The sequence below is a fragment of the Cebus imitator genome, unplaced genomic scaffold, assembly GCF_001604975.1.
Source record: "Cebus imitator isolate Cc_AM_T3 unplaced genomic scaffold, Cebus_imitator-1.0 Scaffold8, whole genome shotgun sequence".
NCBI lineage: Eukaryota > Metazoa > Chordata > Mammalia > Primates > Cebidae > Cebus > Cebus imitator.
Window position 1 is genome coordinate 4,586,761 of NW_016107323.1, and position 25,703 is coordinate 4,612,463.

Here is a 25,703-nt window from a genome sequence, read left to right on the forward strand (position 1 = left end):
TTTTTCTGAGATGGAGTCTCACTCTGTCGGCCAGGTTGGAGTGCAGTGGCACAATCTCAGGTCACTGCAACCTCTGCCTCCCGGATTCAAGCGATTCTCATGCTTCAACCTCCTGAGTAGCTGGAACTACAGGCATGCGCCACCACACCCAGCTAATAATTTTTTGTATTTTTGGTAGAGGCGGGGTTTCACCATGTTGGCCAGGCTGGTCTCGAACTCCTGACCTCCGGTGATCCACCCACCTTGGCCTCCCAAGGTGCTGGGATTACAGGTGTGAGCCACCGCACCTGGCTCTTCTTTGCTAACTTTCTAAACAAAGGGTTACAGCTAACCTATAGTCTTACATTCTTAGAGGTGTTTTTATCAGCCCATCCTTTTTTTTTTTTCTTGTTTCCAGTGAGAATGGATATCAATCCATTCTTGATGTTTCTTTTCAAATACGTTTCTGATTTTGTATTTTTCAACTGCAGTCCTATCTGAGGAAGAATACAAATATTAGGAAGTTACAGTTTTATTCCAGAAGTTGCAGGCCAAACCTGTCTGCTCCTCCCCCTGCCTCTCTTTCCAGCATTGCCTCCCACCAGTCCCTCTCCTTCCATTGCTCTCTCTATCTCAGCCCCAGTCACAGCAAGCTGAGGCCCCCCCAAAGCACCAGGCCCCAGGCTGCCTTTGGACCTTTGCACATGCTGTTAACCTCTGCCTGGAAATGATAGCATGCATGGGTCATAGACCTGGCTGTGAGCCCAGTTGCCTGCAGTATATCCTTTCACTGCTGTGTGCCCTTAGCTAAGTTAGATAACCTCTCTGTGTCTCTGTTTCATTATCTAGTAATAGCAGTTACTTTAGGGCTCTTGTCGTTATCAAATGAGCTAACATCAGAAAAATTCTGAGCCTTGCTTCACCTATATAACAAGCCCTCAATAGTAGCTAAGTTTGTTGAGCATTTACTATGTGCTAAGCACCTTACAGACATTCTCTCCTTAATCTTTACAACAATCCTGAGGTGTGGCCTTACAATTCCCTTGTTTCACATATGAGGAAACTGAGGCACAGAGATGGTGAGTAGTTTGCCCAAGGTCCCACAGCTAGCAAATGAAGAAGCCTGGGCACAAATATCTTCAGAGAACATACACTTTCTACCATATCAGCACCAGATTTGAAGGCATGGTGGGTTTCCTTTGTAAGGCTGAATGCTGCCTTTTGCTAATTTTTATGATCATTTTTTTTGGAGGCAGAAGCAGGCCCACATGACCCCTAGGAGCCTACCCTGGCTTTTGCCACTTGGCCCTGACCAGGCCAGGCCCTGCCCTTTTAGGCTTCTAGAGCCACGTTTCCCAGGATATGAAGTTGTGCAGCCTCTGCTGCCTCCTGGATGTTTATTTTTTTGTGCCCAAGCCTGCAAGGAGTGTTTTGTGGCAGCCCCACACAGAGCCTGTGGCTTCTCCACTTCTGAGGCTGCAGCTCCCCTCCCAGGGCCATTTATATCCTGGGCCCCATCATCATCCTACCCCATTTGAGATCAGGTTCCTGCCACAGAGGCCTCTGCCTTCTTAAGCCAGGCTGGTCTGTGGCACAGGCAGCAGCTAAAGAAGAGAGGCACAGGCTGGCTGGCTGGTCCCCATGTGGTGTGTGATGGACACTGAGCTTGCTGAGCATCCTGCAGTTCAGAGCTGGCACTCTCTAGACCTGAGTGTCTCAGCCTTTGATTGGCATCAGAAAATACCTACAGAGAATGGATAAGATGCAGATGCCAAGTGCAACAGGGTAAATCACAAATAACTCCAAAGTGATCAAGTCCTAATGCCCAGAACATGAAAATGCTACTTTATAAAGAAAAACGGTCTTTGCCAATGTGATTCCATTATGACATGAGATTCTCCTGGATTATTTGAGTGGGCCCTGTATCTAATCACAGGTATCCTTTTAAGAGAGAGGAATGCTCAACACAAAAAGGGAGAAAGTGATGTAAGACAGAAACAGACTAAAGTGACTAGCCATGAGCCAAGGAATGCTAGCTACCACCAAAAGCTGAAAGGGGCAAGGAACAGACTCTCCCCTAGATCTCCAGGAGGGAAGGCAAGCCCTGCAAACACCTTGATTTGGGACTTCTGGCCTCCAGAGCTGTGAGAGGCCAGAAGTCGAAAATACAGCCACCAGATTGTTGCTTCAAGCCACCAAGTTTGCGCTTCTGCTACAGCACCCATAGGAAACTAATACGCCAAGCAAATGGGCACAGACCCAGGAACATGCATTTTCACTGGCTCCCCAGGTGATGTGGAGGCTCCCTGAAGATAGAGAACTAGATGGAGCTTCCAGGCTGATGCTCCAGGAGGACCATGAATTCTTACAGTTTTGCTCACATCCTATTTAAATTACGAGAGCCTGGAGTGTGTTGAATGCCTAAATACCGATGGGAAACATACAGAGAGGAGATGGAGGTGGAAGTCATGGGACTGCAGGGAGATAAAAGATTGAGCCACGTCCCCAGGGAAGCAGAAGCAGGGAAGAGAAAAGGAATCCGTCTCTGGGATGGGAAGGGAAATGAAGGCTAGGGGACGTGCAGCTGTTTGCAGGCAGGGCAGAGGTTGTTATTCATGTATCACTTTTGCTCGCTCTGCCTAGACCTGCCTGTCCTCAGCACTGTTTGCAGCCCTCAGCCCTCTAAGTCATCTTCTTAAAATGTACAGCTGGAAAGCCAGAGATGCTTCCTTGGTCAGTCACATGCGCCTGGGCACCATCCGTGGAAATCACCTCCTCACCTGTGCCCTCTCCCACTTGCCCCATTTCAGGCAATTTATGTAATCACTTATAAGTGGTGCTGACCTTCACACTGCAAAAGACTTGTACTTTGGTACAAAATGGCTTACTTTTCCCTAAAAGCACTAACTCTATCCATGAGGCCTCTGATTCCTGGTTCCCAAGTGGTGTGTTGTGCATAGGCAGGATGTGGGGAAGTCATCCTCCAGGGTATCTGGCCTGACTCCATGGGATCTCCCTGCCTCAGCCAGTTGTGTATGAAGGTGAGGGAGGCAGAATCAGCAGTGGAAAGAGAAGACTATGTCCCTGCATCCAACTAAATCCCACTGCAGATGTGTGTCAGTCAGGGTTCTCCAGAGGAACAGAACCCATATCATGTGAGTGCGTGTTGGTGGAAAGAAGGGGAGATTGGATGGATGGATGGATGGATGGATGGATGGATGGATGGATCAATGGATCGATGGATGGAATGAATGGATGAGTGACTGGGTGGATGAATCAACGGATGGGTGGCTGGGTGGCTGAATGGATGGATGGGTGGGTGGAATAGATGGGTGGGTGGATGGATGGATGGATGGATGGATGGATGGATGGATGGATGGATGCATGTGTGAGTAGATGAATGGATGGGTGGCTAGGTGGATGAATCGATGGATAGGTGGGTGGAATAGATGGGTGGGTAGATGGATGGATGGATGGATAGATGGATGGATGGATGGATAGATGGATGCATGTGTGGGTGGATGAATGAATGGATGGGTGGCTAGGTAGATGAATCGATGGATGGGTGGGTGGAATAGATGGATGGATGGATAGATGGAATAAATGATGAGTGGACAGATGGACAGAGAGACAGACTGATCAACACACACATCTCCTGTTGGTTTTGTTTCTCTGAAGAGCCCTGGCTAATATATTTTATATACACACACAGATTTAAGGAATTGGCTCACATGACTCTAGATACTGGCAAGTCCAAACTCTGCAGAGTAGGCCAGCAGGCTGAAGACCCAGAGGAGAGTTGAGGTTGCAGCTCAAGTTCAAATGTATTCAGCTGGCAGAATCCCCTATTTGGGGAAAAATCCATCTTTTTTTTCTCTTAATGCCTCCAACTGTTTGGATGAGGCCCACCCACATTATGGAAGATAATCTGCTTTACTCAAAGCCTACTGATTTAAATGTTAATCTCATCTAAAAATTCACTGTTATATCCAGACTAGCGTTTGACTAAATATCTGAATCCTGTAACCTAGCCAAGTAGATACATAAAATTAACATCACAAGGTGTCTTTCTCAAGTGTTTATATTCCCAGGATGATACTAAATACTGCTATGAATACAAAATAGTCCGGTTGAGAACAAACTCCCCAAGACTGAAGGGCTTCATAAGGTTGTTGGAAGACTAAATGAGAATCCTGGTGGAGACAGAACCCACCTTTATGATAAAAACAGAAGCCACCAGGCGAGAGCTTTTCCCAGCCTTACTTGCAGTGTGGCAAAAGCTCATGAACCAGGCTCAGCTAATCTGATGCACCAGCTCAATTCCTTCTATTCCATTGAATCCTGGGCCTGTGACCCCTTTTTTCTTCTGCTTAAACACAATAACAGAATTTACCTTCCCTGGTTTCTGGCTTGAGTCATGATTCTCTGTAGGTCCTGGTTACTCAAAATATGTTTCATAGACCAGCAGTTGCATCATCACCTAGGAGCTCATTAGAAATGCAGAATTTTGGCTGGATGTGGTGACTTACGCCTGTAATACCAACACTTTGGGAGGCCGAGGCAGGTGGATCACCTGAGGTCAGGAGTTCGAGATGAGCCTGGCCAACACGGTTAAACCCCATCTCTACTAAAAATACAAAATTAGCTGGGTGTGATGGCGCATGCCTGTGATCCCAGCTGCTATTGCTTGAACCTGGGAGGCGGAGGGTTGCAGTGAGCCGAGATCATGTCACTGCACTCCAGCCTGGGTGACAGAGTGGGACTCCATCTCAAAAAAAGAAATGCAGAATCTCAGGCTTTGCCCCAGACCCTCTGAATTGAATCTGCATTTTAACAAGATCCCAGGTGATTCAAAGGCATAGAAACATGTAAGAAGCACTGACCTAGAACACTACCTTGGCTCCTCCCACTCCAGGCCATCTGCAGAAACCGCCCTCATGGACAGCTGGACCACACCTTGCACAGTAGGCTGTCACTACAATAACCAGCTGTGGCCACCTCTTAAACTTTGCCATCTTCCCGGCTTTGGTGCCCACAGATCCAGTGATGTTACAATGAGTATTGCTATAGAAACCAGCGCCGGATACGGTCTACTATCAATTTAGCTGCTTTTCCTTCACTCTATCTCTGGAATTACGAGCTTCCTAAACCACAAATATCTAAATTCCTCCCCAGTCTAAGAAACGCTCAACAAATAACAAAGATGAAAAGTCACAGCCACATCATTTACAAAGGGAAGGCTATAGCAACTGCAGAAGTTTGCATCTATTTGAAAAGAAAAGGCAAGGATGTCCCTCCATGTCGCTCTGTGTAGCAAGGCCTTTTCCTGCATCTGGCAGGGAGGAGGTGGGTGATGCTAAAAAGAATGTTGGTGGTGATGATAATAACAGCCACCATTTACTGAGCACCTTCTCGGTACCGGGTGCCAGGCTATGTACATCATTCCCGTTCAGTTCTTCCAATAACTCTGTCCATTTGTTCCTGTGACTGTTGTAAAAAAATTGCCACACACATGGATTCTTAAAACAATACAAAATCATTCTCTTAACAGTTCTGGCAGCCAGAAGTCTAAAAATCAGCCTCACTGGGCCAAAGTCAAGGTGTAAACAGGGTTGGTACCTTCTGGAGGCTCTGGGAGATTATCAATTTCCTTGTCTTTTCCAACTTCTAGAGGCTGCCTGCATTCCCCGGCTCATGGCCTCTTCCTCTCATTGCTCCAACCTCTTCCACTCCTTCTTTTCCTTTCTCCTTTGACCTTCTTGCCTCCCTTTTATAAAGACCCTTGTGATTGCAGTTAGGGTTCACCTGGAGGATCCTGAACTTAATCACATGTGCAAAGTCCGTTGAGCCAGATAAAGCAGCTTTCACAGGTTCTAGGTGGACATCTTGGGTTAGGGGTGGGGGGCATTCTTTAGCCAACCACAGCCTCTGAAGTGGATGCTATTATTATCCCCATTTTCCCAACGAGGGAACTGAGGCATGACAATTGAAATATCTTGTTCAAGGTCCCACTGCTAGAAGTAGAGCTAGAACCCAGTTCCAGTCAGTCTCTCTCCAAAGCCCATGCTGCTAACCACAGCACTGTACAATCCTCAGATGGCTTTGATCCCATCCCCTATTGCACTAGGTCGAAGGAAACCAAACACCATCAGCTTTATAAAGAGTTTGCGCTTCCAGTTGAAGCCCCTCTGCTGCTGACTGAAACCTCAAAACAGGGTTTCTTGGTTTAGGGACCCTTTGCTCAAGTTTTCTTCAAAATGTCAAACCTCAGGTATATTAGTTTGCTGGGGCTGCCATAACAAAATGTCACAGACTAGGTGGCTTAAACGACAGAAATTGATTTACTCCCCATTCTGGAGGCTGGAAGCCCCAGATCAAGCTGCTGGCAGGGCTGTCTTCCTCCGAGGCCACTCTCCTGGGCGTGCATGGCCACCCCCTTGCCCCATGGCGCACACCCAACCCTGCTGTCTCTTGTGTCCTAATCTCCTCTTCTTCTAAGGACACCAGTCAGACTGGATTAGGGCCACTCTAATGGCCTCATTTTAACTTCATTACCTCTTCAAAGGCTCTCTCTCTCCAAATACAGGCACATTCTGAGTACCAGGAGTTAGGGCTTCTACATAGGAATTTGGGGAAGCACGTTCAGCCCATAACAACAGCTATTTTCTCTGAACCCCAGAACAAGGAGTTTAGCATATGATATGAATTCCTGAGCCCATGGATGTTCTCACTCCTAGGTTCCGCACCTACTCCACATTCTTTACCATGTCTCCAACTTCTTCCTCAGCAACCCTTTTAATACCTTTTTTTTTTTTTTGAGACAGAGTTTCGCTCTTGTTACCCAGGCTGGAGTGCAATGGCGCGATCTCGGCTCACCGCAACCTCCGCCTCCTGGGTTCAGGCAATTCTCCTGCCTCAGCCTCCTGAGTAGCTGGGATTACAGGCACGTGCCACCATGCCCAGCTAATTTTTTGTATTTTTAGTAGAGACGGGGTTTCACCTTGTTGACCAGGATGGTCTCGATCTCTTGACCTCGTGATCCACCCGCCTCGGCCTCCCAAAGTGCTGGGATTACAGGCTTGAGCCACCGCGCCCGGCCTTAATACCTTTTAATCTACTACCTCTGGATATGCCTGTGGCTCAATAGTCCCCATGTCCAACCATGACCCCTTTGTGGGAGGGTTCCATCTTCTGATCTCCCCTAAAGTTTCTGTCCTATCACTAGGACCTTCGTGGTCTTCTCTCCATCTTCCCTGCTCCACACACCAGATGCTTCCTAAGCCCCCAGCAACTGGCTTTTCCAATAGAATCAAAGAACACTAGCATTGGAAAGAAGCAAACAGGCTAATGGTAGCCACCTCTGACCTACCATCTGAATCTGTAAATAAAGTTTTATTGGAACACAGCCAAACTCCGTTTGTGTATCATTTGGGCTGCTTCTGCTTTCTCACTGCAGTGGTAGAGTTGAGCAGTAGCAACAGAGACTGACCATATGGCCCATAAAGCCTAACATACTTACCAGCTAGCCTTTTACAGAAAATGTTTGCTGAGCTCTGAAACAGACCATTTGATCCAAACCCACCCCACTTTACAGTGAAGATGCTGAAGGCCAAAACGTTGATGAGCCAGAGAAGCCCTCCAGTGAGTTACTGGCAGATCCAGGGCTGGGATTCAGTTCTGCAGAATCCCAAACGTCCCATAACAACCTTTCTAGTACCCAGACTCCCCAGCCAAACTCCTTTTCCTTGCCGGGTGATCAGCCTCATCACCAGCTCTCTCTTCACCATTTCAGAGAAAGGCCGTGTCTGTGTATGGTCTCTGTCTCCTACCTGAGTCTGGATTCAATGACCTTCCTGAGCTGACTTGCTGACTTTACCCTGCAGGAAACCCATCAGGGCTTTCTCTTTCCTTCCAAAGCCTCCAGTCCCACCCTGCATACATTTCCTAACACCACAGTGAAGATGTAGATGGCCACTGTCCTGCTTGAATGGACCATCTCCCTCCTCTGTTCATCTCAGGCCACCTGGTTGGGGATGAACAAACCTGGCTTGCTCCAGAATTTCCAGGGTAGCTCATTCAGAATGCAGATGCCCATGCCCTACCCCAAGACCTACTGGACCCAAACTCTGGGTGTAAAATCATGGCCGTTGATTAACAAGCTCTCCATGTGATTCTGACGTTCAATGAAGTCTGAGAACCACTTCACTAAACCATGAGCTCCTCATGCTTCTTTTGGGTTTTAGTCACTGCAAACAACTTCAGAATAAAGAAGACAACCAGTGGAACATTGTTCTCTTAAAAATATATATATAAAGAGAATGCAAGATTTTTTTCTTCAGCATTCTCCACCCTCTCCTCAACTCAAAGTCCTCAAATTATTTCCCATCTCCAATTCCTCCAAAGAGCACATCACAAATAATGCCATTTTTTCCTCTCTGAGTAGACAAGATAAGAAGATTTTTAAATGAGTTCCTAGCAAAGAATTCATGAGCTTATAAACTATTAAGGTCAGAGTGACGAAAAGAAGGCGACGTTGAAAGGAGAGAATAGGTACCTAGAAAATTCCAGGAGAGGCTGGAATCCTGGGGTTCAATGTGTCTCATTCCGGGGCTTGCCAGCTGTCTTGGTATAGGTGTTATTTTGAAGGCAGCAGAGCCTCTTATTGCTATTCTTTGGCATTCACCAGGCATTGGCTGTGTGCCCTGGGCCTCGCTTGGCATCTCACATGAAAGGCAGCAGCCCAAGGGCAGTTCTGTGATGGAGATGCAGCCCCCCAGGGACTCAGGGTTGTGGACTGTGTTTTGGGGCCACTGAGCAAAGGAATGATGTGGAGAGGCGCCTCTGAAACATAACCCAGAGAGGAGTCCTCTGAGCACTTGGGGCTAGTTTCCAACAGTGATGGAGACACTGACAAAAATAAGTTCTGTTCACCTGAGACAGTAGAATCCAATTCAATTTCAAGTCAGTGTGTGTTTATTGAGGGCCTAATTCAGTTTAGGTGATGGAGAGAGTGAGAGAATGAGGGAGACAGCCTAAGAAGCAGACTGATTGAGGCAGAAAATCCCTGAGAGTCTGCCCCACAGATAGGTCCACAGGTCCAGAAACTCAATTTTATCAGTTTCACCCAGTGAGAAATTGGTAAATCTTAGTCTGTGTCATGAGCAAATATTTATTAAGTGCCTGCTGTCTGCCAGGCACCGTCCTGGGGCTATGGCTGGAGCAGTGATCCAAGAAGTCCCAGTTCCCTGCCCTGGTGGAGTTTACATTCTAATGGGGCATTTGCAGAGGCAGTGGGTAAGGCCAGAGGAGTCCTCTGGGGCGGGGCCCACAGTGCAAGGGATTCAAGTGGGTAAAGTCAGGAGGAAAGTCTAGGGAGAAATGGCATTTTAGCCTGTGGTTTGAAGGTTAAATGGGATGTGGATTTTTAAAGGACTCGAAGCCTTATAGACAGGAGGCTGAGCTGCATGCACAGGATGAGTCCATCGCATGCCAGCAAGAGTCCATTGCCTGATCAGCTCCCCTGGGATGACAGGTGCATGCTGGGTAACAGAGTGCATGCTATAAAGGTGAACAAGAGAATGTCAATGTCACATGGGGTTTCTGCACACAAACTATGCAGTCAAATAACTTCGGTCCGACTCCCAGTTCTTGCTAGTCTTGTGATCCAGGCCACAGTACTTAACCTGGATCAACATCATTCTTCTGATCAATGAAATGGGCATAATCATAACTAACCAGAGGTTGGTCCTAGGCATTCAGATGAGACCATGAATGAGATTAACTGAGATGGATGTAAATGGCTGAGCAGCTGAATATTATTAGCATCAGATAAATAGATCTGATTTTAGGAAGCCTGGCACCTGCCACCAAAAACTTTCTGGGAAGCTCGTGACATCTGCATTTCTCAAAGGGGCTGGCTGACTTGTAAGCCCATCTGCCTGTCATTCTCTTCTCAATGCCAGAGCAGCCATGCTGGACTGAAGGGCAGCACCAGGGTGGGGGGAGGCGAGGGACATGCCCAGAACATATTTGTACAACCTGGCCTCCTTCAGTTGCACCCAGGGAACCCCACGGGCTTCACACTAGTCTGACCCCTGCTGAATGGCAGGAAACCTTTTGGATCTACACAGTATGTTATTCAAAATGTGGTCCTTGGGCCATCTAAATCAGAATCCCAGGGGCTGCCTATTAAAATTATGTTCTTGGACTCTAACACAATCAGCATCTCTGGATATAGAGCCAGATGGTTCCCAGGCCCTCTCATGATGACTTTAGAGCAGAAGTTCTTTGAAAATGTGGTCCTCAGACCAGCAGCATCTGTACAGGAACTAGTCAGGAATGCAGTTCTTGGGTACCTCTCCTGATCTACTAAATCAGAAACTCTGGGAAGGAGACCCAGCAGTTTGTATTTTAACAAGTCCTCCAGATAATTCTGATGCACATTAAATTCACATGGTGAGGTTTTAAAAACTACCTGTACCTGGCTGGGTGTGGTGGCTCACACCTATAATCCCAGCACTTTGGGAGGCGGAGGTGGGCAGATTATGAGGTCAAGAGATCGAGATCATCTTGGTCAACATGGTGAAACCCCGTCTCTACTAAAAATACAAAACTTAGCTGGGCGTGGTGGTGTGCACCTGTAGTCCCAGCTACTCGGGAGGCTGAGACAGAAGAATCGCTTGAACCCGGGAGGCAGAGGTTGCAGTAAGCCAAGATCACACCACTATACTCCAGCCTGGCAACAGTGCAAGACTCCATCTAAAAAACAAACAAACAAAAAAACCCAATTACCTGTATCCAGCCACACTCTAATACCAATTAAATCAGAATCCCTGGGACAGGACTCAAATGTCATTATTTTTTCTATACCTTTTCCAGTAATCCTAATGTAAGGACAAATGTTATAATCACTGGAAGAAATAGGAAGATGGCACAAATGCAGGGCACTTAGAAAGTTGTCCTTCGGTCATAGGCATTACAGCAGGCTGCTAAGATACCATTAGCAGGCTGGGAACTTGAGACTCTCAGATTTTCAGGGGTGTGACCAAAGTCCAAAGAGCCTCGAATTGTGGGCGCTACTGGGTGGCTGCCCAGCCTGGCTGGGTCTTGGGGAAGGCTGCCTGTTAACCTGGCTCTCTTTAGAGAGCCTTTTCCAGGTGCGAAAGCCTTTTGGCAGCATGTTGCCTGGGCACAGCTGAAGCCTGAAAGAGACCCAGAAAGACGACAGGGACCAGGCTGAGGATGGGAAGGGAGCGCTGGAGGACACCTTAGGCTTGGGCCCACAATCAGGGAGCCCCAAATAGAAATAACACGGGGCGCTGATTGGTTTTCCGCCGCTCCAGACCCTGCGCTTGGTGCTTCAAGTGACTCATCCTTATGTTCACATGATCACCGAGAGGGATAACATCCCCAGATCAGTTACCTCCTAGCCCTTCCTAGTCACATTATCCCCAGATTACAGATGAAGAAACTGAGGCCCAAGGATTCCAGAGAGCTTGCCCCGGGGTCACCGGTGCGGTCCGGATGTCTCCAAAGGCTCTCCCACTACTCTGGAATTCAGAGGCAGGGTCTCCGGGGAAAGCGGGGAGTGGGCTGGGGAGTCGGGGGGCGGAGGGGGATCCGCCCGAGCAGGGGGTGGGGCCGAGCCAGCAGCCCCTGCCTCCAGGGAGGCACTAACGCACGTCTCCGGCTCCCTCCTCCCACCGCAGGCCCTTCCTCGTGCTGCCGCCGCTGATGGAGTGGATCCGGGTAGCCGTGGCGCACGCCGGCCACCGCCGCAGCTTCTCCATGGACAGCGACGACGTCCGCCAGGCGGCCCGGCTGCTGCTGCCCGGCGTGGACTGCGAGCCGCGCCAGCTCAGGTAGGGCGGGGGCGGGCGGTGGGCGGCGGGGGAGGGAAGGCTCGGGGCTCGCAGCCGCCACCCCTCCAATCAGAGCCCCGCGGGGCAGCCTGCGCCCCGCACACCTCGGCAGCGCCGGGGTGGAGGCTCCCTGGTTGAAGCGGCAGACGCGGGCTGAACAATAAGCAGGTCCCTGGAGTTGCAGGGATGAAAGGGAACGCGCCGAGGCCCGTGGAGGAGGGTCCGGTTCTTAGATTACAGATGCTGGTGTGGCTTCTGACTGTTCTCTCTGCGCCTAGCTTCTCCGTCTCTTTTTCTCTCTCCTCTCCCAGTAAAATCCGGTCTTCCTGCAGTTTTATTAACCAACCCTTGCAGAGTGAAATTCTGGCTGGGTCAGAGAGCGCCTCTGCGTTCTCACCTGCGTGAGGATGGAGTGGTCGTCTCTGCATTCCTCAGGCCTGTATCCAGGGCTGTCCTCCATCAAGGTGGGAATTACTCATGGGCCACTCTGGGGCCCCATGCGTGGGTGCTCATTTTGAGCCAAAGCAAGAGATATAAAAGAACTCACTCAGGTGAGTCATAATCTGGCTTTAAATGCAAAAAGCACAGAAACCCAGTGGGGCGTGCGCGCGTGTGTGCGCGTGTGCGTGGAGAGTTTGCAGCATGAAACAGCCCCCTGAAGGCCTAGAGCCCAAGAACATGCGGAGAGCTGGTCAAACTCATAATTTTAGCGTTTAGTGGAGTTTACCACATGCCTAGCACTGTTCTGAGTGCTTTACACAGATTAATATTTCCCAAATCCTGTGAAGTAGGTCCTGTTATTAAGCTCACTTCAAAGGTAGGGAAACTAAGGCACAGATAGGTCAAATACAATGCTCAAAATCACAATAGTAGTAAATAATAAAGTCAGGATGTGACTTCAGGCAGCCCAGAGCCCTGGGCTCATAATTCTAACCACTGAGCTTTCCTGCCTTCAGATTTTTGTCTAGGCTCTTTCTGGCTGTGCCTCCATGCCTTGCACTTTGTTACCTACAATAATAGCCCATCTCAGGGAGAGGTGAGGGAGCAGCCACTCACTGAGAACCTACTCTGTGCTGATTATCAATTGCAACGAAAGATTTCTCTCCTTTAATCCCCGAAGCAGCGTCATGAGGTTGGCATAATCTTCCCATTTTACAGATTAGGAAGCCATTGGTGGGACAGCTTGTAGGTAGAGGTGCCAAGTAAGAGATTCCTGTGGTCCTATTCTAAATCTAGCCTCTGCCACCAGATTGTCCTGCCTCCTGTTTTCAGGGATGGGGAGGACATTCTGCCTGCAGGGTCACTCCCGGCACTCCTGCTCATTGTCCTCCTCTCGACCCTGGAGGCCTTTGCAGCTCCTGTTCCCCTTTTGCAGGAAGCCCGGGGCTGCTGGGTAACAGGGAAAGTCAGATGTTTTCTTAATGCTAACTGACAAAGTGTTCCTTGTTTGTCTTACCTTCAGGAGACCCACAGCTTAAAAGTTAGGAGCCTGGGCTCCAGGGTTCCATTGCCTGGGTCCAGATCCCACCGGTGGAGTTATTAACTGTGCAGCCTTGGACAAGCTAGTTAACCTCTCTGGACCTTAGTTTTCCCATGAGTCACGTGGAAGTATTAATAGGAGCTCTGCCTAGAAGTTGGCATGAGCACAAAGTGGGGTCATGAACATGCAGTATCCATACAAACAATGCCTGAAAGGAGATAAGTGCCTACAAAGTGGTCATTGTTAGCTAAAGTCCCCAAGTCTCCACTACCACTGAACTAATAAGGAGGCCCCTGCTTAGGTATTGCTCTGTAATTTTGGAAAGGCTTTAATACATTCTCATGAGAGTCTCAAAACAAACATTGGTATCCAGGAAAAGCAGTGCTGCCCCATTTTACAGAGGAGGAAATCAAGGCTTAGGGACATTAGGTAAGTCTGCCAACATCACACAGATGGTAAGTGACAGAGTTGGGAGCCAGATATCACGCCCAGAGACCCACTGATAGAGCCGTGTGTCATTCTTCTGCTCCCTCACCCTAGACCTAGACAAACCCTCTCGGAGGACACTGATAATCCTCTTTGGATAGCTCTGTCCCTTTTCACAACTGTGTAGACTGAGCCTCAGGGGCCACTGTCCATCTCTGCGCCCTTCCTCCAGCACAGAGCTGTTTCTGCATGGTCTAGCGACCAAGTGTGTGTCATTCTGGCAGTCACACCAAGGATTTCAGTTTCAGTATGGATGTGAGTGTGATGTGCACGCAGGCGGGAATGCACAGAGGAGCAGAGAAGTCGGTTCCTCTGAGTCCCTGGGCTCTTTTCAGTTATTTATCTCTTCATTCTTGACTTATTTGTCTCCTGAATGGTGTTTTGTATACAGAAAATATACTAATTGATCGTTCGAGCTAAATTTTCATCCGATTTGGAAATCATCTTCAAAGAGACAACTAAAATATTCAGTTAGCTTACCTAAATAATAAGTGTTGGATTTACAACTTCTGTTAGCTACAAAAAATTCAGGAAATGAAAGGATAAACCATTTCGTTTAAAAAGAATACTTATTTTTCAGACTAATCAACATATAGATACACCTACACGTATATTTTCTAATCTCATTTAATGTGACATGAAGAAGGAATTACTGTCTCCATTTTGCAGATAACAGGATCAAAGTTTTGTTCACTCAAGACACCCAACAGATAGATACCAGGGACCTACCCTGTTCTTTACGCTCACAGTCCTTGTGGCGTGTACATAGCTGTCCCCAACAACTGTGCAAGACAGCCTTTATTATCCCATTTTACAGATAAGAAGGCTGAGGCCCGTTCAGGTTATGAGACTGGTCCAAGGTCACACAGCTGCTGTGAGGCAGAGCAGGTCTAGAATGGAGGACTTGGCAAATATGGTAAAAATATAGTCTCCTTGCCTCTCTCCCCTCCCAGACATTCATTTAAGAAGTTGCCAGGTGGGCTCCTGGTTCTAAGTCAGTCAGAACTGAGCTCCTTCCCTCTAAATAAACAGCCCTAGAAAGGGGAAGGCAGTTTGGTGTTCTAACAAATGCAGGAACTTGGGACGCAGTGTTGGTGGCTGGAGTGACAGTGACTATTAGCACATATAATTACCTACCAGCTGGTCGAGATTTCCTGGTGGGAGGCAGCTTGGATACCAGCCGGGACAGAGAGACCAGAGTCAAGGATTCCCGGGTCTGATGCTGGCACTGCCATTGATTTTCAGAGTGACCTTGATCAAAAGCTGCCAGAGCTCAGCTTTTGTCTTTATGCAGCTATGGGAAAGTCTTACCATGCTGATCAGGTTTATTCAAAAAGGAATTCCGTTCCATGAGGCTGTATTTCTAAGCTCACGGTGGTGACCTCATTTATTCTTCCTTAATTAAAGTATCAGATAATTCAAACCTGGTGAATTCTCCCTTTTTTTTTTCTTTTTCTTGTTCTTTGGAAGGTGAGGGAGAGGGGAGGGTGGTGATAGGGAAGAAAAGAGCAGTTAATACATTTGACAGGGTTTCTTATGTTTTCTTAATTACTGGTTTTGAAACACTTCAGAAATACACAGAGTAAATACTGTTGTTTTCCTTGTATAAGAGGCCATTTTTCTGCTCTGGATTGAAAACTGTGTTAAAATAAAGGTTGTCAGGGGTGTTCTTAAGCCTTCTCTTAGCTGATAAATGGTACCTATCAACAGGATTTGGGGGCTCTTTGAACCACAAGTTTATTCCAGAAAATGCTTACTCTTTTTGTAAACGTTTCTGAAATGTAAACCAGATTTTGAGCTTTCCCAGAATGGAAAAGTTTACGGGTGGTAAGGTGCAAAGAATACTAGAATGGACCTCAGGAGGCCTGAGTCACTGCATTCTTGACTTCACTCTCTTATATTTATTGAGGACCTACTAAGTGCCAGTCCCCACACAGATGTTCTCATCTGGGTCTGCTGCTTTCTAGCAGGTGACCTTGGGCAAGTCTCCTCCCCATCTCACAGGACTTGGTTCATCCTCTGTGAAGATGGTAGTAACAGCTGCCTTATGGGCTGGGGAAACTTGGTGGGGGTCAAGGATGAATTTAACGAATTATACCAATCTCTGACCTGCTACTTTCAATCCTTCCCAGGTCCCTGGGCACCTTTTGAGGCTGACAGATTTTGTTACTTGTGTGGTGTGGGCCAAACTGGATCCTAAGGTGAAGGCTGGGCCTCAACAGCACTTTTCCTATACAGCTCTATAATGGCAGCTGGAAGTTCAGGTTCATTTACCAAAGATGAATGGGGTGCTGAGGCCTGCCCGGCCCACACCGGACAACCTCTGTGGCCCTTTGGGAAGAAGGTCATCCAGATAAGGGGAATTCCAACCTTTACTGTCAGAAGTTACCATCCATTCCATCCTCAGATCTGTGTGGCACCTGATCTTATTCTGGGCTCAGAAGACATGGAGTCCCCAGGACTTAAATGTCACTGGGGTGATGCAGATGGTAAACAATAGCAAACAAATGAGCAAGATGATCTCACACAGCATGAGTTCCACAAAGAAAACAAAAGAGGGTATGGGGTAGAGAGGAAGTGAGGAGGGAGGGACATGTCCATCAGGTGTTCAGAGAGCCCCTCGGGACCTTACAGGAGCAGGGACAGTGTCATGCTCCTGCTTTAAAGGAAGCAGGAGCTTCCTTTCCTTGGCATCTTATGGGGCAAGGGGCTTATGGCTATCCATAAGTCATCTAGAGCTACATCTGCACCAGCCGTTTCCCCCCGTCGTGTCCACACGCTGACCCTGAATTCAGACTTCAGGCCTCCCCCATCTTTCCCTCCACAGGTCACCTGCAGAGGCTGAGCACCTGGGCCTAGCATGTGGCTCTGTGAGGCCTTAGAAAGCTCCCAGCCTCTCATAGAGTCAGAAACTGCTCTCTTCTCTCTCTTTGAATGCCCTTGTCCTTCACTGGCCCGGGACAAATTCTGCAGCTCCCTACAGACTCTCTGGCTGGGCTGCCAACCCCTTCTTCACCTCTAGCAGACATCACACTCCACGCCACGGCCCCGTGCTGACCCATTTGGAGCCGCTGCCTCCCCCGAACTGATGTCAATGCATTAGCGCCTCCCAGAAAACAGAGAAACTGCCCTCTCCCTGATCCCTGGGGAGCTGCTTTGGGGCTCAACTGTCCTCACTTAACAGAGTCAGGAACAGGCCGCGGAGCCTGCTCCAGGAGCCAGGCTAGTGCCTTGCACTCAGCGAGCATGTATGGAGCACCTGCTGTCTGCTGGCCTGCTCTGTGCTTAGCTGGGTGGGAAGTGGGCAGAGAGGCCCACAAGTAATTACAGAAGAATGTGGGGACTGCTCTAGAGAGGTCAGTAGAGATCTAAGTTTGAGGGAACAAGAAATGACCTCCCTGCAGAGGTACCATTTGATTGAAATTCTGAAGAATAAACAAATGTATCAGGTGGAGAAGGCGAAAACAGGAAAGGGAAAAAAAGCATTAGAGAAATAAGTCCACACAGAGGGCACCACATATGCAAAGGCCTCAAGGTGGGAAACTGTTGGAGGAAATGCAAGGAATTCAGGCAGAGAGAGCAGAGGGCTCAACAAACAGGGAGCACCCACCGTGGGCTGGGCCCTGCACCGGGCATTGGATACAGAGCTGAAGGCAGGGCCGAACTCACCATGGGAGGTTTTTTATGCCATGAGAAAGAACTTTTGACAGTATCCTGCTGGGGGTAGGGGCTACCGCAGATTTGTAAACAAGGAAATGAAAACAGATCTATATTTTAGAAAGAGGGGCTGCTGGCATTGTGGACAGTGGGCTGAGGTGGGCAGGGACAGGGGAGCGAGGATAGAGGGTATGGGGGTGGAGAGGAAGTGAGGAGGGAGGGACACATGATTCACGTGGGATGCTGTCAGCTGGAGGAAGGCAGGAGCAGTGAGGATGGAGAAAGGGGAGGATGCAAGAGCAACAGAGAAGGCAGAAGCAGCAGGACTTGGTGATGAATGTCAGGAAGAGGGAGTGATAAATTGTCCTAGTGGCGCTGGTGGTGGGGCAGCAGGAATGGGGAGTGAGTGTTTAATGGGTACAGAGTTTCAGACGGAGATGGATGATGGGGATGGCCGAACAACAATGTGAATGTACTCAATGCACAGATCTGCACACTTAAAGATGGTTAAAGTGATAAATTTGATGTTATGTCTATTTTATCGCAATAAAAAAGATGGTCCTGGGGTGTTCTCAAATTAAAAAAAAAAAAAAAAATCCATACATAGCAGGGTATGCAGTGTCAGCTTTGGCCTTGTGTGAAATATACACATGTGTATCTGCGGTACATGGTTAGGCTGTCTCTGGAAGGGGGGATAAGAAACAGATAACCAGAGTGGTCTCCAAAGAGGGGAATTGGGAAGCTGGAGTATCAGTTTCCTAGGGCTGCAGTTACAAAGTGCCGCATACTGGCTGGCTTAAAATAACAGACATCTATTGTCTCCTCTTTCTAGAGGCTAAAAACACAAAACTAATGGGCTACAGGGCCATGCTCCTTCAAAAGCCTCCCTCTAAAGTCAAGGAGATCCTTGACTTTTCCAGCCTCTGGCGGCCGCAGGCATTCCTTGGCTTGTGGCAGCGTCACTCCAGTCTCTGCCTCTGTCTTCACATGGCCCGCTCCCCTCTGTGTCTGTGTCCAAATTTCCATCTTGTTATAAGGAAAGCAGTCATTAGGTTAAAACCCACCTTAATAGCCTCATCTTAATTTGATTATATCTGCAAAGACCCTATTTCCAACTGAGGTCATGCCGACATGGAAAAGGAGTCAGGACTTAACGCATCTTTTTCGGGACACATGTCAACCCGTAACACTGGGAGGCAGTGGTTGGAGGGAAACGGACTTGGTTGTTGGGTTTTGTGGCATGTGCCTATGTTGTCGAGGCCCCTCACCAAATGTTTACATTAAAAGTTGCCTCTGAAGTTTCTAGCATGGGAGTGTGTATAGCTGGAGATGGATTTAATAAATGTGGCACAGGACAATGTGGGAGAAGTACTAATGAGTTCCATTTTTGTGTGTGTGGTTCATTTGTTTGTTTGTTTGCTTGCGTGAGACAGAGTCTTGCTCTGTCACTCAGGCTGGAGTGCAGTGGCATGATCTTGGCTCACTAAAACCTCCACCTCCCAGTTCAAGTGATTCTCCTGCCTCAGGCTCCTAGTAGCTGAGATTACAGGCATGTGCCACCATGCCCAGCTAATTTTTGTATTTTTAGTGGAGACAGGGTTTCACCATGTTGGCCAGGCTGGTCTAGAACTCCTGACCTCAGGTGATTCACGCACCTTGGCCTCCCAAAGGGCTGGGATTACAGGCACGAGCCACTGCACCCAGCTGGTTTCCTTTTTTAAATGTTGATTGTTCATCCAAGTGAGAGACTCCTTATCAGGCTTCTTTATTGGAGCAAGGTTACAGGGAATTAAGTCCACACTCCAGCATCTGCTCAGAAAGGAAGCAGAGCACTGTGGTTAGAACTACAGGATTTGCAGCATGATTGCCTGGGTTCAAATCCTGGCTGCACCACTTACTCTCTGTGTGACCTTAGGCAAGTTACTTACCTCTCTGGGCCTCAATTTCTGTATCTGTAAAATGAAGACAATAATTATATCTACCTCATAAGGTTGTGAGGAGGGTTAGATGAAATAATATATACAAACCATTTAGCACAATACTTGTGTCATAGTAAATGCACATGAAATAGTAGCTTATTTTCTCCCCTCTGGACCAGGAGGGTCAGTTCTTTCTGGTTGCCAAAAACAATAGCCTTGTTGCCCTCTGAAAAGAAGGGGAAATAAATACCTTGGAGAGATGTGACAATGTACCATTTGGGATACGGTTGGTAGCCCTTACTGAGGTCTGGTGTGTCTTGGACCTTCTGCCACTGCTGGAAGAAAATCAGCTGGGGCTGTCTGGCTTGGGAGCCACTGTCCCCGTCTGTGACTCCAGTGTTCCTCCGTAGACTCAGGTTTCCTGTTGCCTCTGAAATATGAGATTTGGAAAGCCATCACTGGCTGGAGTATTGAACCATAATCAAAGCAGTTGAACATCCATCATTTGCATCCAGCATTTGCAACCAGAGAGGGAATCACTAATGGAAAAAATAGCAGAAGGGAAGAAGGGCCTGTGTAGACGGGAAACGTGGCCCTTAATTAGCTGGGCCTTGTCCCAAGTGAGCAGAGGCTAGGAGAGATACAAGGGGACATGGACTATTACAGGAGAAAGGGTCACAGCCGGGACTTGCATTCCAGACAGATGGCCTCCTCCTCTCTTTAGGACTGGGGCAGAAACAAGTTGCCTTGATCATGGGGACTGGCACATAGTTGGGGCTCAATAAATAATTGTGGAATGAATGAAGGATGCAGAGAGCTATTAAGAAGTGTGTTGGTGATGCTGTAAGTGAACAGTCTGACGCTTTTCGTGGACTAATTTTTTTTTTGAGGTGAAGTCTCACTCTGCCGCCCAGACTGGAGTACAGTGGCACAATCTCAGCTCACTGCAACCTCCGCCTCCTGGTTTCAAGTGATTCTCCTGCCTCGGCCTCCTCAGTAGGTGAGACAACAGGCTCCCACCACCACACCTGGCTAATTTTTGTATTTTTTATAGTAGAGAAGGGTTTTGCTATATAGGCCAGGCTGGTCTGGAACTCCTGACCTCAAGTGATCCACCTTCCTCAGCCTCCCAAAGTGCTGGGATTATAGGCATAAGCCACTGCGCCCAGCCTCTTGGACTAATTTACATGCAAAAAGGCTTCCACATAAACACATTAGTAGGAAGATGAGAACTCAGGTATAGAACTCAGAAGAGAGGTCTCAACTAAAGAAGCGTTTGGGGGCCTTCTGGCAAATGCTGTTGAAGTCATGCTGTGAAGGAGGTTGCTGCTGGAAGCAAGTGATGAAGAGCAGTCAATATGAGACAAGAAAGAGTGGTCCAGAGTCACAGAAGAGCCCAGAGAAAATGAAGTAGCAGGGACCAGGGAAACTAAGATGGAAGGAGGTCACCAGAATCCAAGGTTGCAACACCCGCAGAGAAAGGAGGCCACTGGGCTGGCAGCAAGGAAGTCATTAGTGCCCTTTACAACAGCCGTTCCAACAGGCTGGTGTGGGTGGAAACCAGACTGCAGGCGGCAGAGAGTTTGCCAACACATGGAATTTGTTCTGAACTTCCAAAGTGTTAAAAGCAAAACAGAAACACATTTGGTACTTATAGCAACACAGGGAACGACATCTTAAATGGCATTTGGGGCTGACTTCCAATGTAAGCCTCCAGATTCGGGCTGGCAGTCTTGAGGGTATGTAGTTTGCCATGTGGGATTTGGCTTTCTGGGAAACAGGGATTTATTGATTATATATTGATTTATTTTTGGTACACTCTTGAGTCTATTAAATTTCTAACCAAGGCACTTATTTCCTCAGCCAGCAAAGCTCCAAAACTCTAGTTTAAAATATTAATTACCTGAAGACGTTATCTTTCCTAGCCATTAGGCCAGCGCTAAAAAGTCATGAGCTTAGTACAAAGTGCTTAGCCCAAAGTCAGGACAAAAGTGTTTTTGGTAACAAAGAAAGAACCAGTCCCATACTTCTAAAAGCTCGAAAACATGCCATTTTCCCAAAGTAGATGGTCATCAGTTCACTAAGTCACCCTACAAAAGGTTAAGAACCACCAGATTGAATGATCTCCAAAGCCCTTTCTAGCTCTGAAAATTATTCAGTTTTGTGATGGGATGTTAGATATGCAAAATGACATGGTAATAGTCTGTTCTCACATTGCTGTAAAGAACTACTAATACCTGAGACTGGGTAATTTATAAAGAAAAGAGGTTTAATTGACTCACCTTTTGGTAAGCTGTACAGGAAGCATGGCTGGGGAAGCCTCAGGAAACTTACAATCATGGCAGAAAGGGAATTAGGCAGGTCTTACATGGCTGAAGCAGGAGGAAAAGGGCAAAGGGGGAGGTGCTCCACACGTTTAAACAGTCGGATCTCATCAGAACTCACTCACTATCATGAGAACAGCAAGGGGAAAGTCTACTCCCATGATCCAGTCACCTCTGACCAGGCCCCTCCTCCAACACAGGGGATTACAACTCGACGTGAGATTTGGGCAGAGACAGAAATCCAGACCATATCAGGCAGGGACACTGTTACCTGTGGGGGAAACTGAGGCAGGTCATGGGCAAAGAAAATAAGAATAACTGCAATTCACGCCCTCTCATGTCTCCACAAGGTGGCAGGAACAATCAGGAGCCTGCGTGGCCCAGACACAGTTCCGGGCGTTTCTCAGGCCCACCTCCATTCAGTTTCCTTCAGCCCTACGAGGGGCTTCCTTTTCTTCTTCACACCTGAGGAACTTGGAATTACAGGAGGTCAAGAAACCTGCCCGCGGTTATATGGAGAATGTGACCCATCTGGAATTTGAGTCAGGCCTGTCTTACTCCAAAGCCAACATTCTACTAGAAAAGCAGCCCTAATAAAGAACACGTGGGAAATGTGAAAGTCATTTTTGCATCAGGCCTTTGGGTTCATCTTGAAAGGCTCAGCCTCCAGCCTCAGTTCCTCTTGGGAAGTCAGATGCACTACATCCATCTAGCATCATCAGCATTTCCAATGCCAGAGCTCCCTGTGAAAACTTAGCATTGAAATATGTGAAAAGGCCCCAACCTCACTAGCAATCCTGGAAATGCAATTCAAGGTTACACCCAGGTATGCATTTCATACCAGATTGGCAAAAAAAAAAAATTAAAATCTGACAATGCCAGTTTTGAGCAAAGATGTGGAATAGTGAGAACTCTTCAACACCACTGGAGGAGACTCTGGATCTTCTTCAAAGTAAACTTGAAAAGATATAGTTCAACTCTAGGTCTATACCCTAGAGAAAGGCTCCCATATAGAAATAAGGAGACATGTACATGGATATTCATAAATGCATTTTGTAGTAGCAAAAGAGAGGAACAAACAAGCTGCCTAGAGAGAATGGGTAATAAATTGTGTTGCGTTCATTTGTTCGAAAACCAAGTAACAGTGAAAATAAATGAACTAGATTGACCTGTTATTACATGGCCAACTCTCAAATATGATGCAAAAAAAAAGCAAGTTGAAGAAGGATTTATGCAGCCTGCTAACATTTCTATAAAGTTCACCAACATGTAAAACATCCTGTATATTTTTAGGAATTTATATATGTAGTAAAAACAATGAAGCCTGCATAGGAATGACAAATGTCAAATTCAAGAGAGAGGGTACGCAGAAATGTAGACAGATGATGGAGTCAGGAGGCGGGGTGCAGGGGCCTTTGTGCTTGTAAGACTTTATTATTTCAATTGTGTTGGATGGTCAGCATGTAGGTGGTCATTATATTACTCTATATTTTATGTGTGCTGAAAATAATTCATTAAATTATCTACTTAGCCAGTATTTGCAATAACACATTAAGAAAGCAAGTTCTGGGATATGAATATGCATTATAAAGAAGGGTTAAGTGATTCAAAAAATCTGGGGAACACTAGCTTAAAATTAAATAAGCTTTAAAGAAATACTCAGTGTTTTTAACATCCTATGTTTCTTGTAACCCTCAAAAAGAAGGTTATTCTGTTTAAATATTTTATTACCATAGAGCAGGGGTGAGCAAACTATAGCTGCTTGCTGCCTATTTTTATAAATAAAGCTGTATGAGAAAACAGCCCCTCCCACTTGTTTAGTATTCTGTGGCTGCCTTCCGACTACAGTGGCAGAGTCGAGTAGTTATGACAGAGAACATGCGGTCCTTAAGGCCTAACATACTATCTGGCCCTTTGCAGAAAAAAAAATGTGGGTCCCTCATAGAGCATCTTGAGGGACTGGTGCTACTAGGAGTGCATCTGGGGATTGGAACACCAGAAATTTGCCCTAACACTTCAGGAATTTGGTTTGTTTATTGGTGAAAACTGTTACGAAGAAGGCCACCAGTTCTTTCTAGGATTCCTTGGAGGGTGGATGGTGTGTGTGCTTTCATTTTGAATCTTCAGCATCGAGCCCACCAGCTAGCATGTACTTAGCACTTCACTGAAGTACTTCACTGAAGTGATCTAAACTTGAAAACCATTTGTGGAATGGAGTAATTAGGATATCAATTCATTAGATATAACAGACATTCAAAATACCTGTGGCTTGGATACGATAGGAGTTTTAAATTCTCCCTCATGTAACAGTCCAGACATAAGCAACCCTGGGCAATTCCATGAGGTTGGGGACCCAGCCACCTTCCCTCTTGTTGCTCTGTCATCCCTTGGGTCATACCTTCCTCTGCATGGCCCCACCCAGCAGGACTACATCTGTCTAGTGAGAAGAGAGAAAATAGAAGGGCAGGGCATGCCCCAGGAATTGCACATGTCACTTCTCCTCACTTCCTATTGGCCAGTACTTGGTTATATGCCCATACGCAGCTGCAAGAGACTCTGGGAAATGTAGTCTTTGTTTGAGCAGCCATGTGTCCAGCTAAAAATTCAAGACCTGCAACAACACATAAAAAAGGTAAGGTCTGAAAGATAGCAACCAGTCTGTCCCAAAGGGGATGTATTAAGGGCTTATATCCTTAATCAGAGTTGACTCCTTCTCTGGAGGTAGCCTTCATTTTTGACTCTTTGAACATAAGCCATGATGCTGAAGCAAGATAATGCTGCCTCGTCATTTTCTACTCAAAATCACATGACAGCACATTCAGACATGAGCACCATAGTTTCATTATCCTCGGTGTTTGCAGCCCTTTCTTTTGAGATAAATATTTTTAAACATATTCAGACAGACCCAGAATTTTTATCTTTTGGTATCTCTCCCAAGTCATAAAGAATTGGCAGGGAGGAGGACTTGGAATCATTTACTTTACCTTACCTAAGGCAGGTTTAATGAGCTGGTTCTTTTCTGTACTTTAGTAGCAGCATTAAACAGCAAGTGGGCATGATTTTTGGACAAAGATTTCTCTCAGGAACTTTTGCAAGCGTTACATGTTCCATTTGCTGAGATAATATATATTTTTTTTTTCTTTCTTAGAAAGGTTCACAGAGATCTTGGTGTGACTTACCTCAGCACAAAGCATTCTCAATTTGTTCATCTTTTTGCTACCCAAAAGAAAAGAAAAACACTCATCAACTAGGAGACTGGAAGCCTATGAAAGGGAGTTTGACTCGGGCTTTCCTGGGAAAGTGTGTTGAGGAGGGGGCGATAGTGTCCAAGTCTCTTGCAGGCATAGAGTCCTCTGATTTGCCATTTCACAACTCATTTCTGAAGGCACCATTTTATTGTCACGCTTACAAAATCCCATAATGGGAACTACTTGATATATAAAAGATGATGCAAAAAAATTTGTATTACCCTACACCAGGGTTTTCAACCTCAGCACTATGACATTTGGGGCTGGATAATTCTTTGTTGCTGGGAGTTGTTGTGGGGTCACTCTATGCACTGTGGGATGTTTAACAGCATCCTCACTTCTACCTACTAGATACCAGCAGCACCTCTTTTGTGTGACAGCCAACAATGTCTCCAAAGGTCCCCTGGGTGACAAAAATCACCCGTGGTTGAGAATGACTGACCTATACAAACCTAAATGTGTTCACAGAAAGACTTGCTGAATGACTTTGGAAAAAAAAATGGATTTTATTCCTAAATATGGCTGTGACTCAGATAAATTAGTCAGTCCTTCTAGGGCTTCTAGTTTCCTGATTATAGGAAGGTAAGGCGTTGGGCTGTGCAGTGTCTTTTGGCACTGACATTCTGGGACCCTGCAAGTCAGAAGCTTTGTATGGGATCTGTTTCTAGAATGTGCTTTGAAGAAAAGCAAGCCACAGGGGCGCAGATTTGATGTGAGGAGCACCCCATGCATACAGGCAAGAAAGCAGT

General features: G+C 46.9%; 1 protein-coding gene across 4 annotated transcripts in view; it reads left to right on the forward strand.

The window, feature by feature from the left end:
• Positions 1-25,703, forward strand: part of BTBD11 (BTB domain containing 11) — a 348,391-nt gene that overhangs the window by 257,066 nt on the left and 65,622 nt on the right. For all 4 annotated transcript variants that reach the window (XM_017541032.1, XM_017541028.2, XM_037743011.1 and 1 more), the window contains exon 4: positions 11,688-11,840. In XM_017541032.1, coding sequence (XP_017396521.1) covers positions 11,688-11,840 — 153 coding nt within the window. The remainder of the gene's footprint in view (positions 1-11,687; positions 11,841-25,703) is intronic.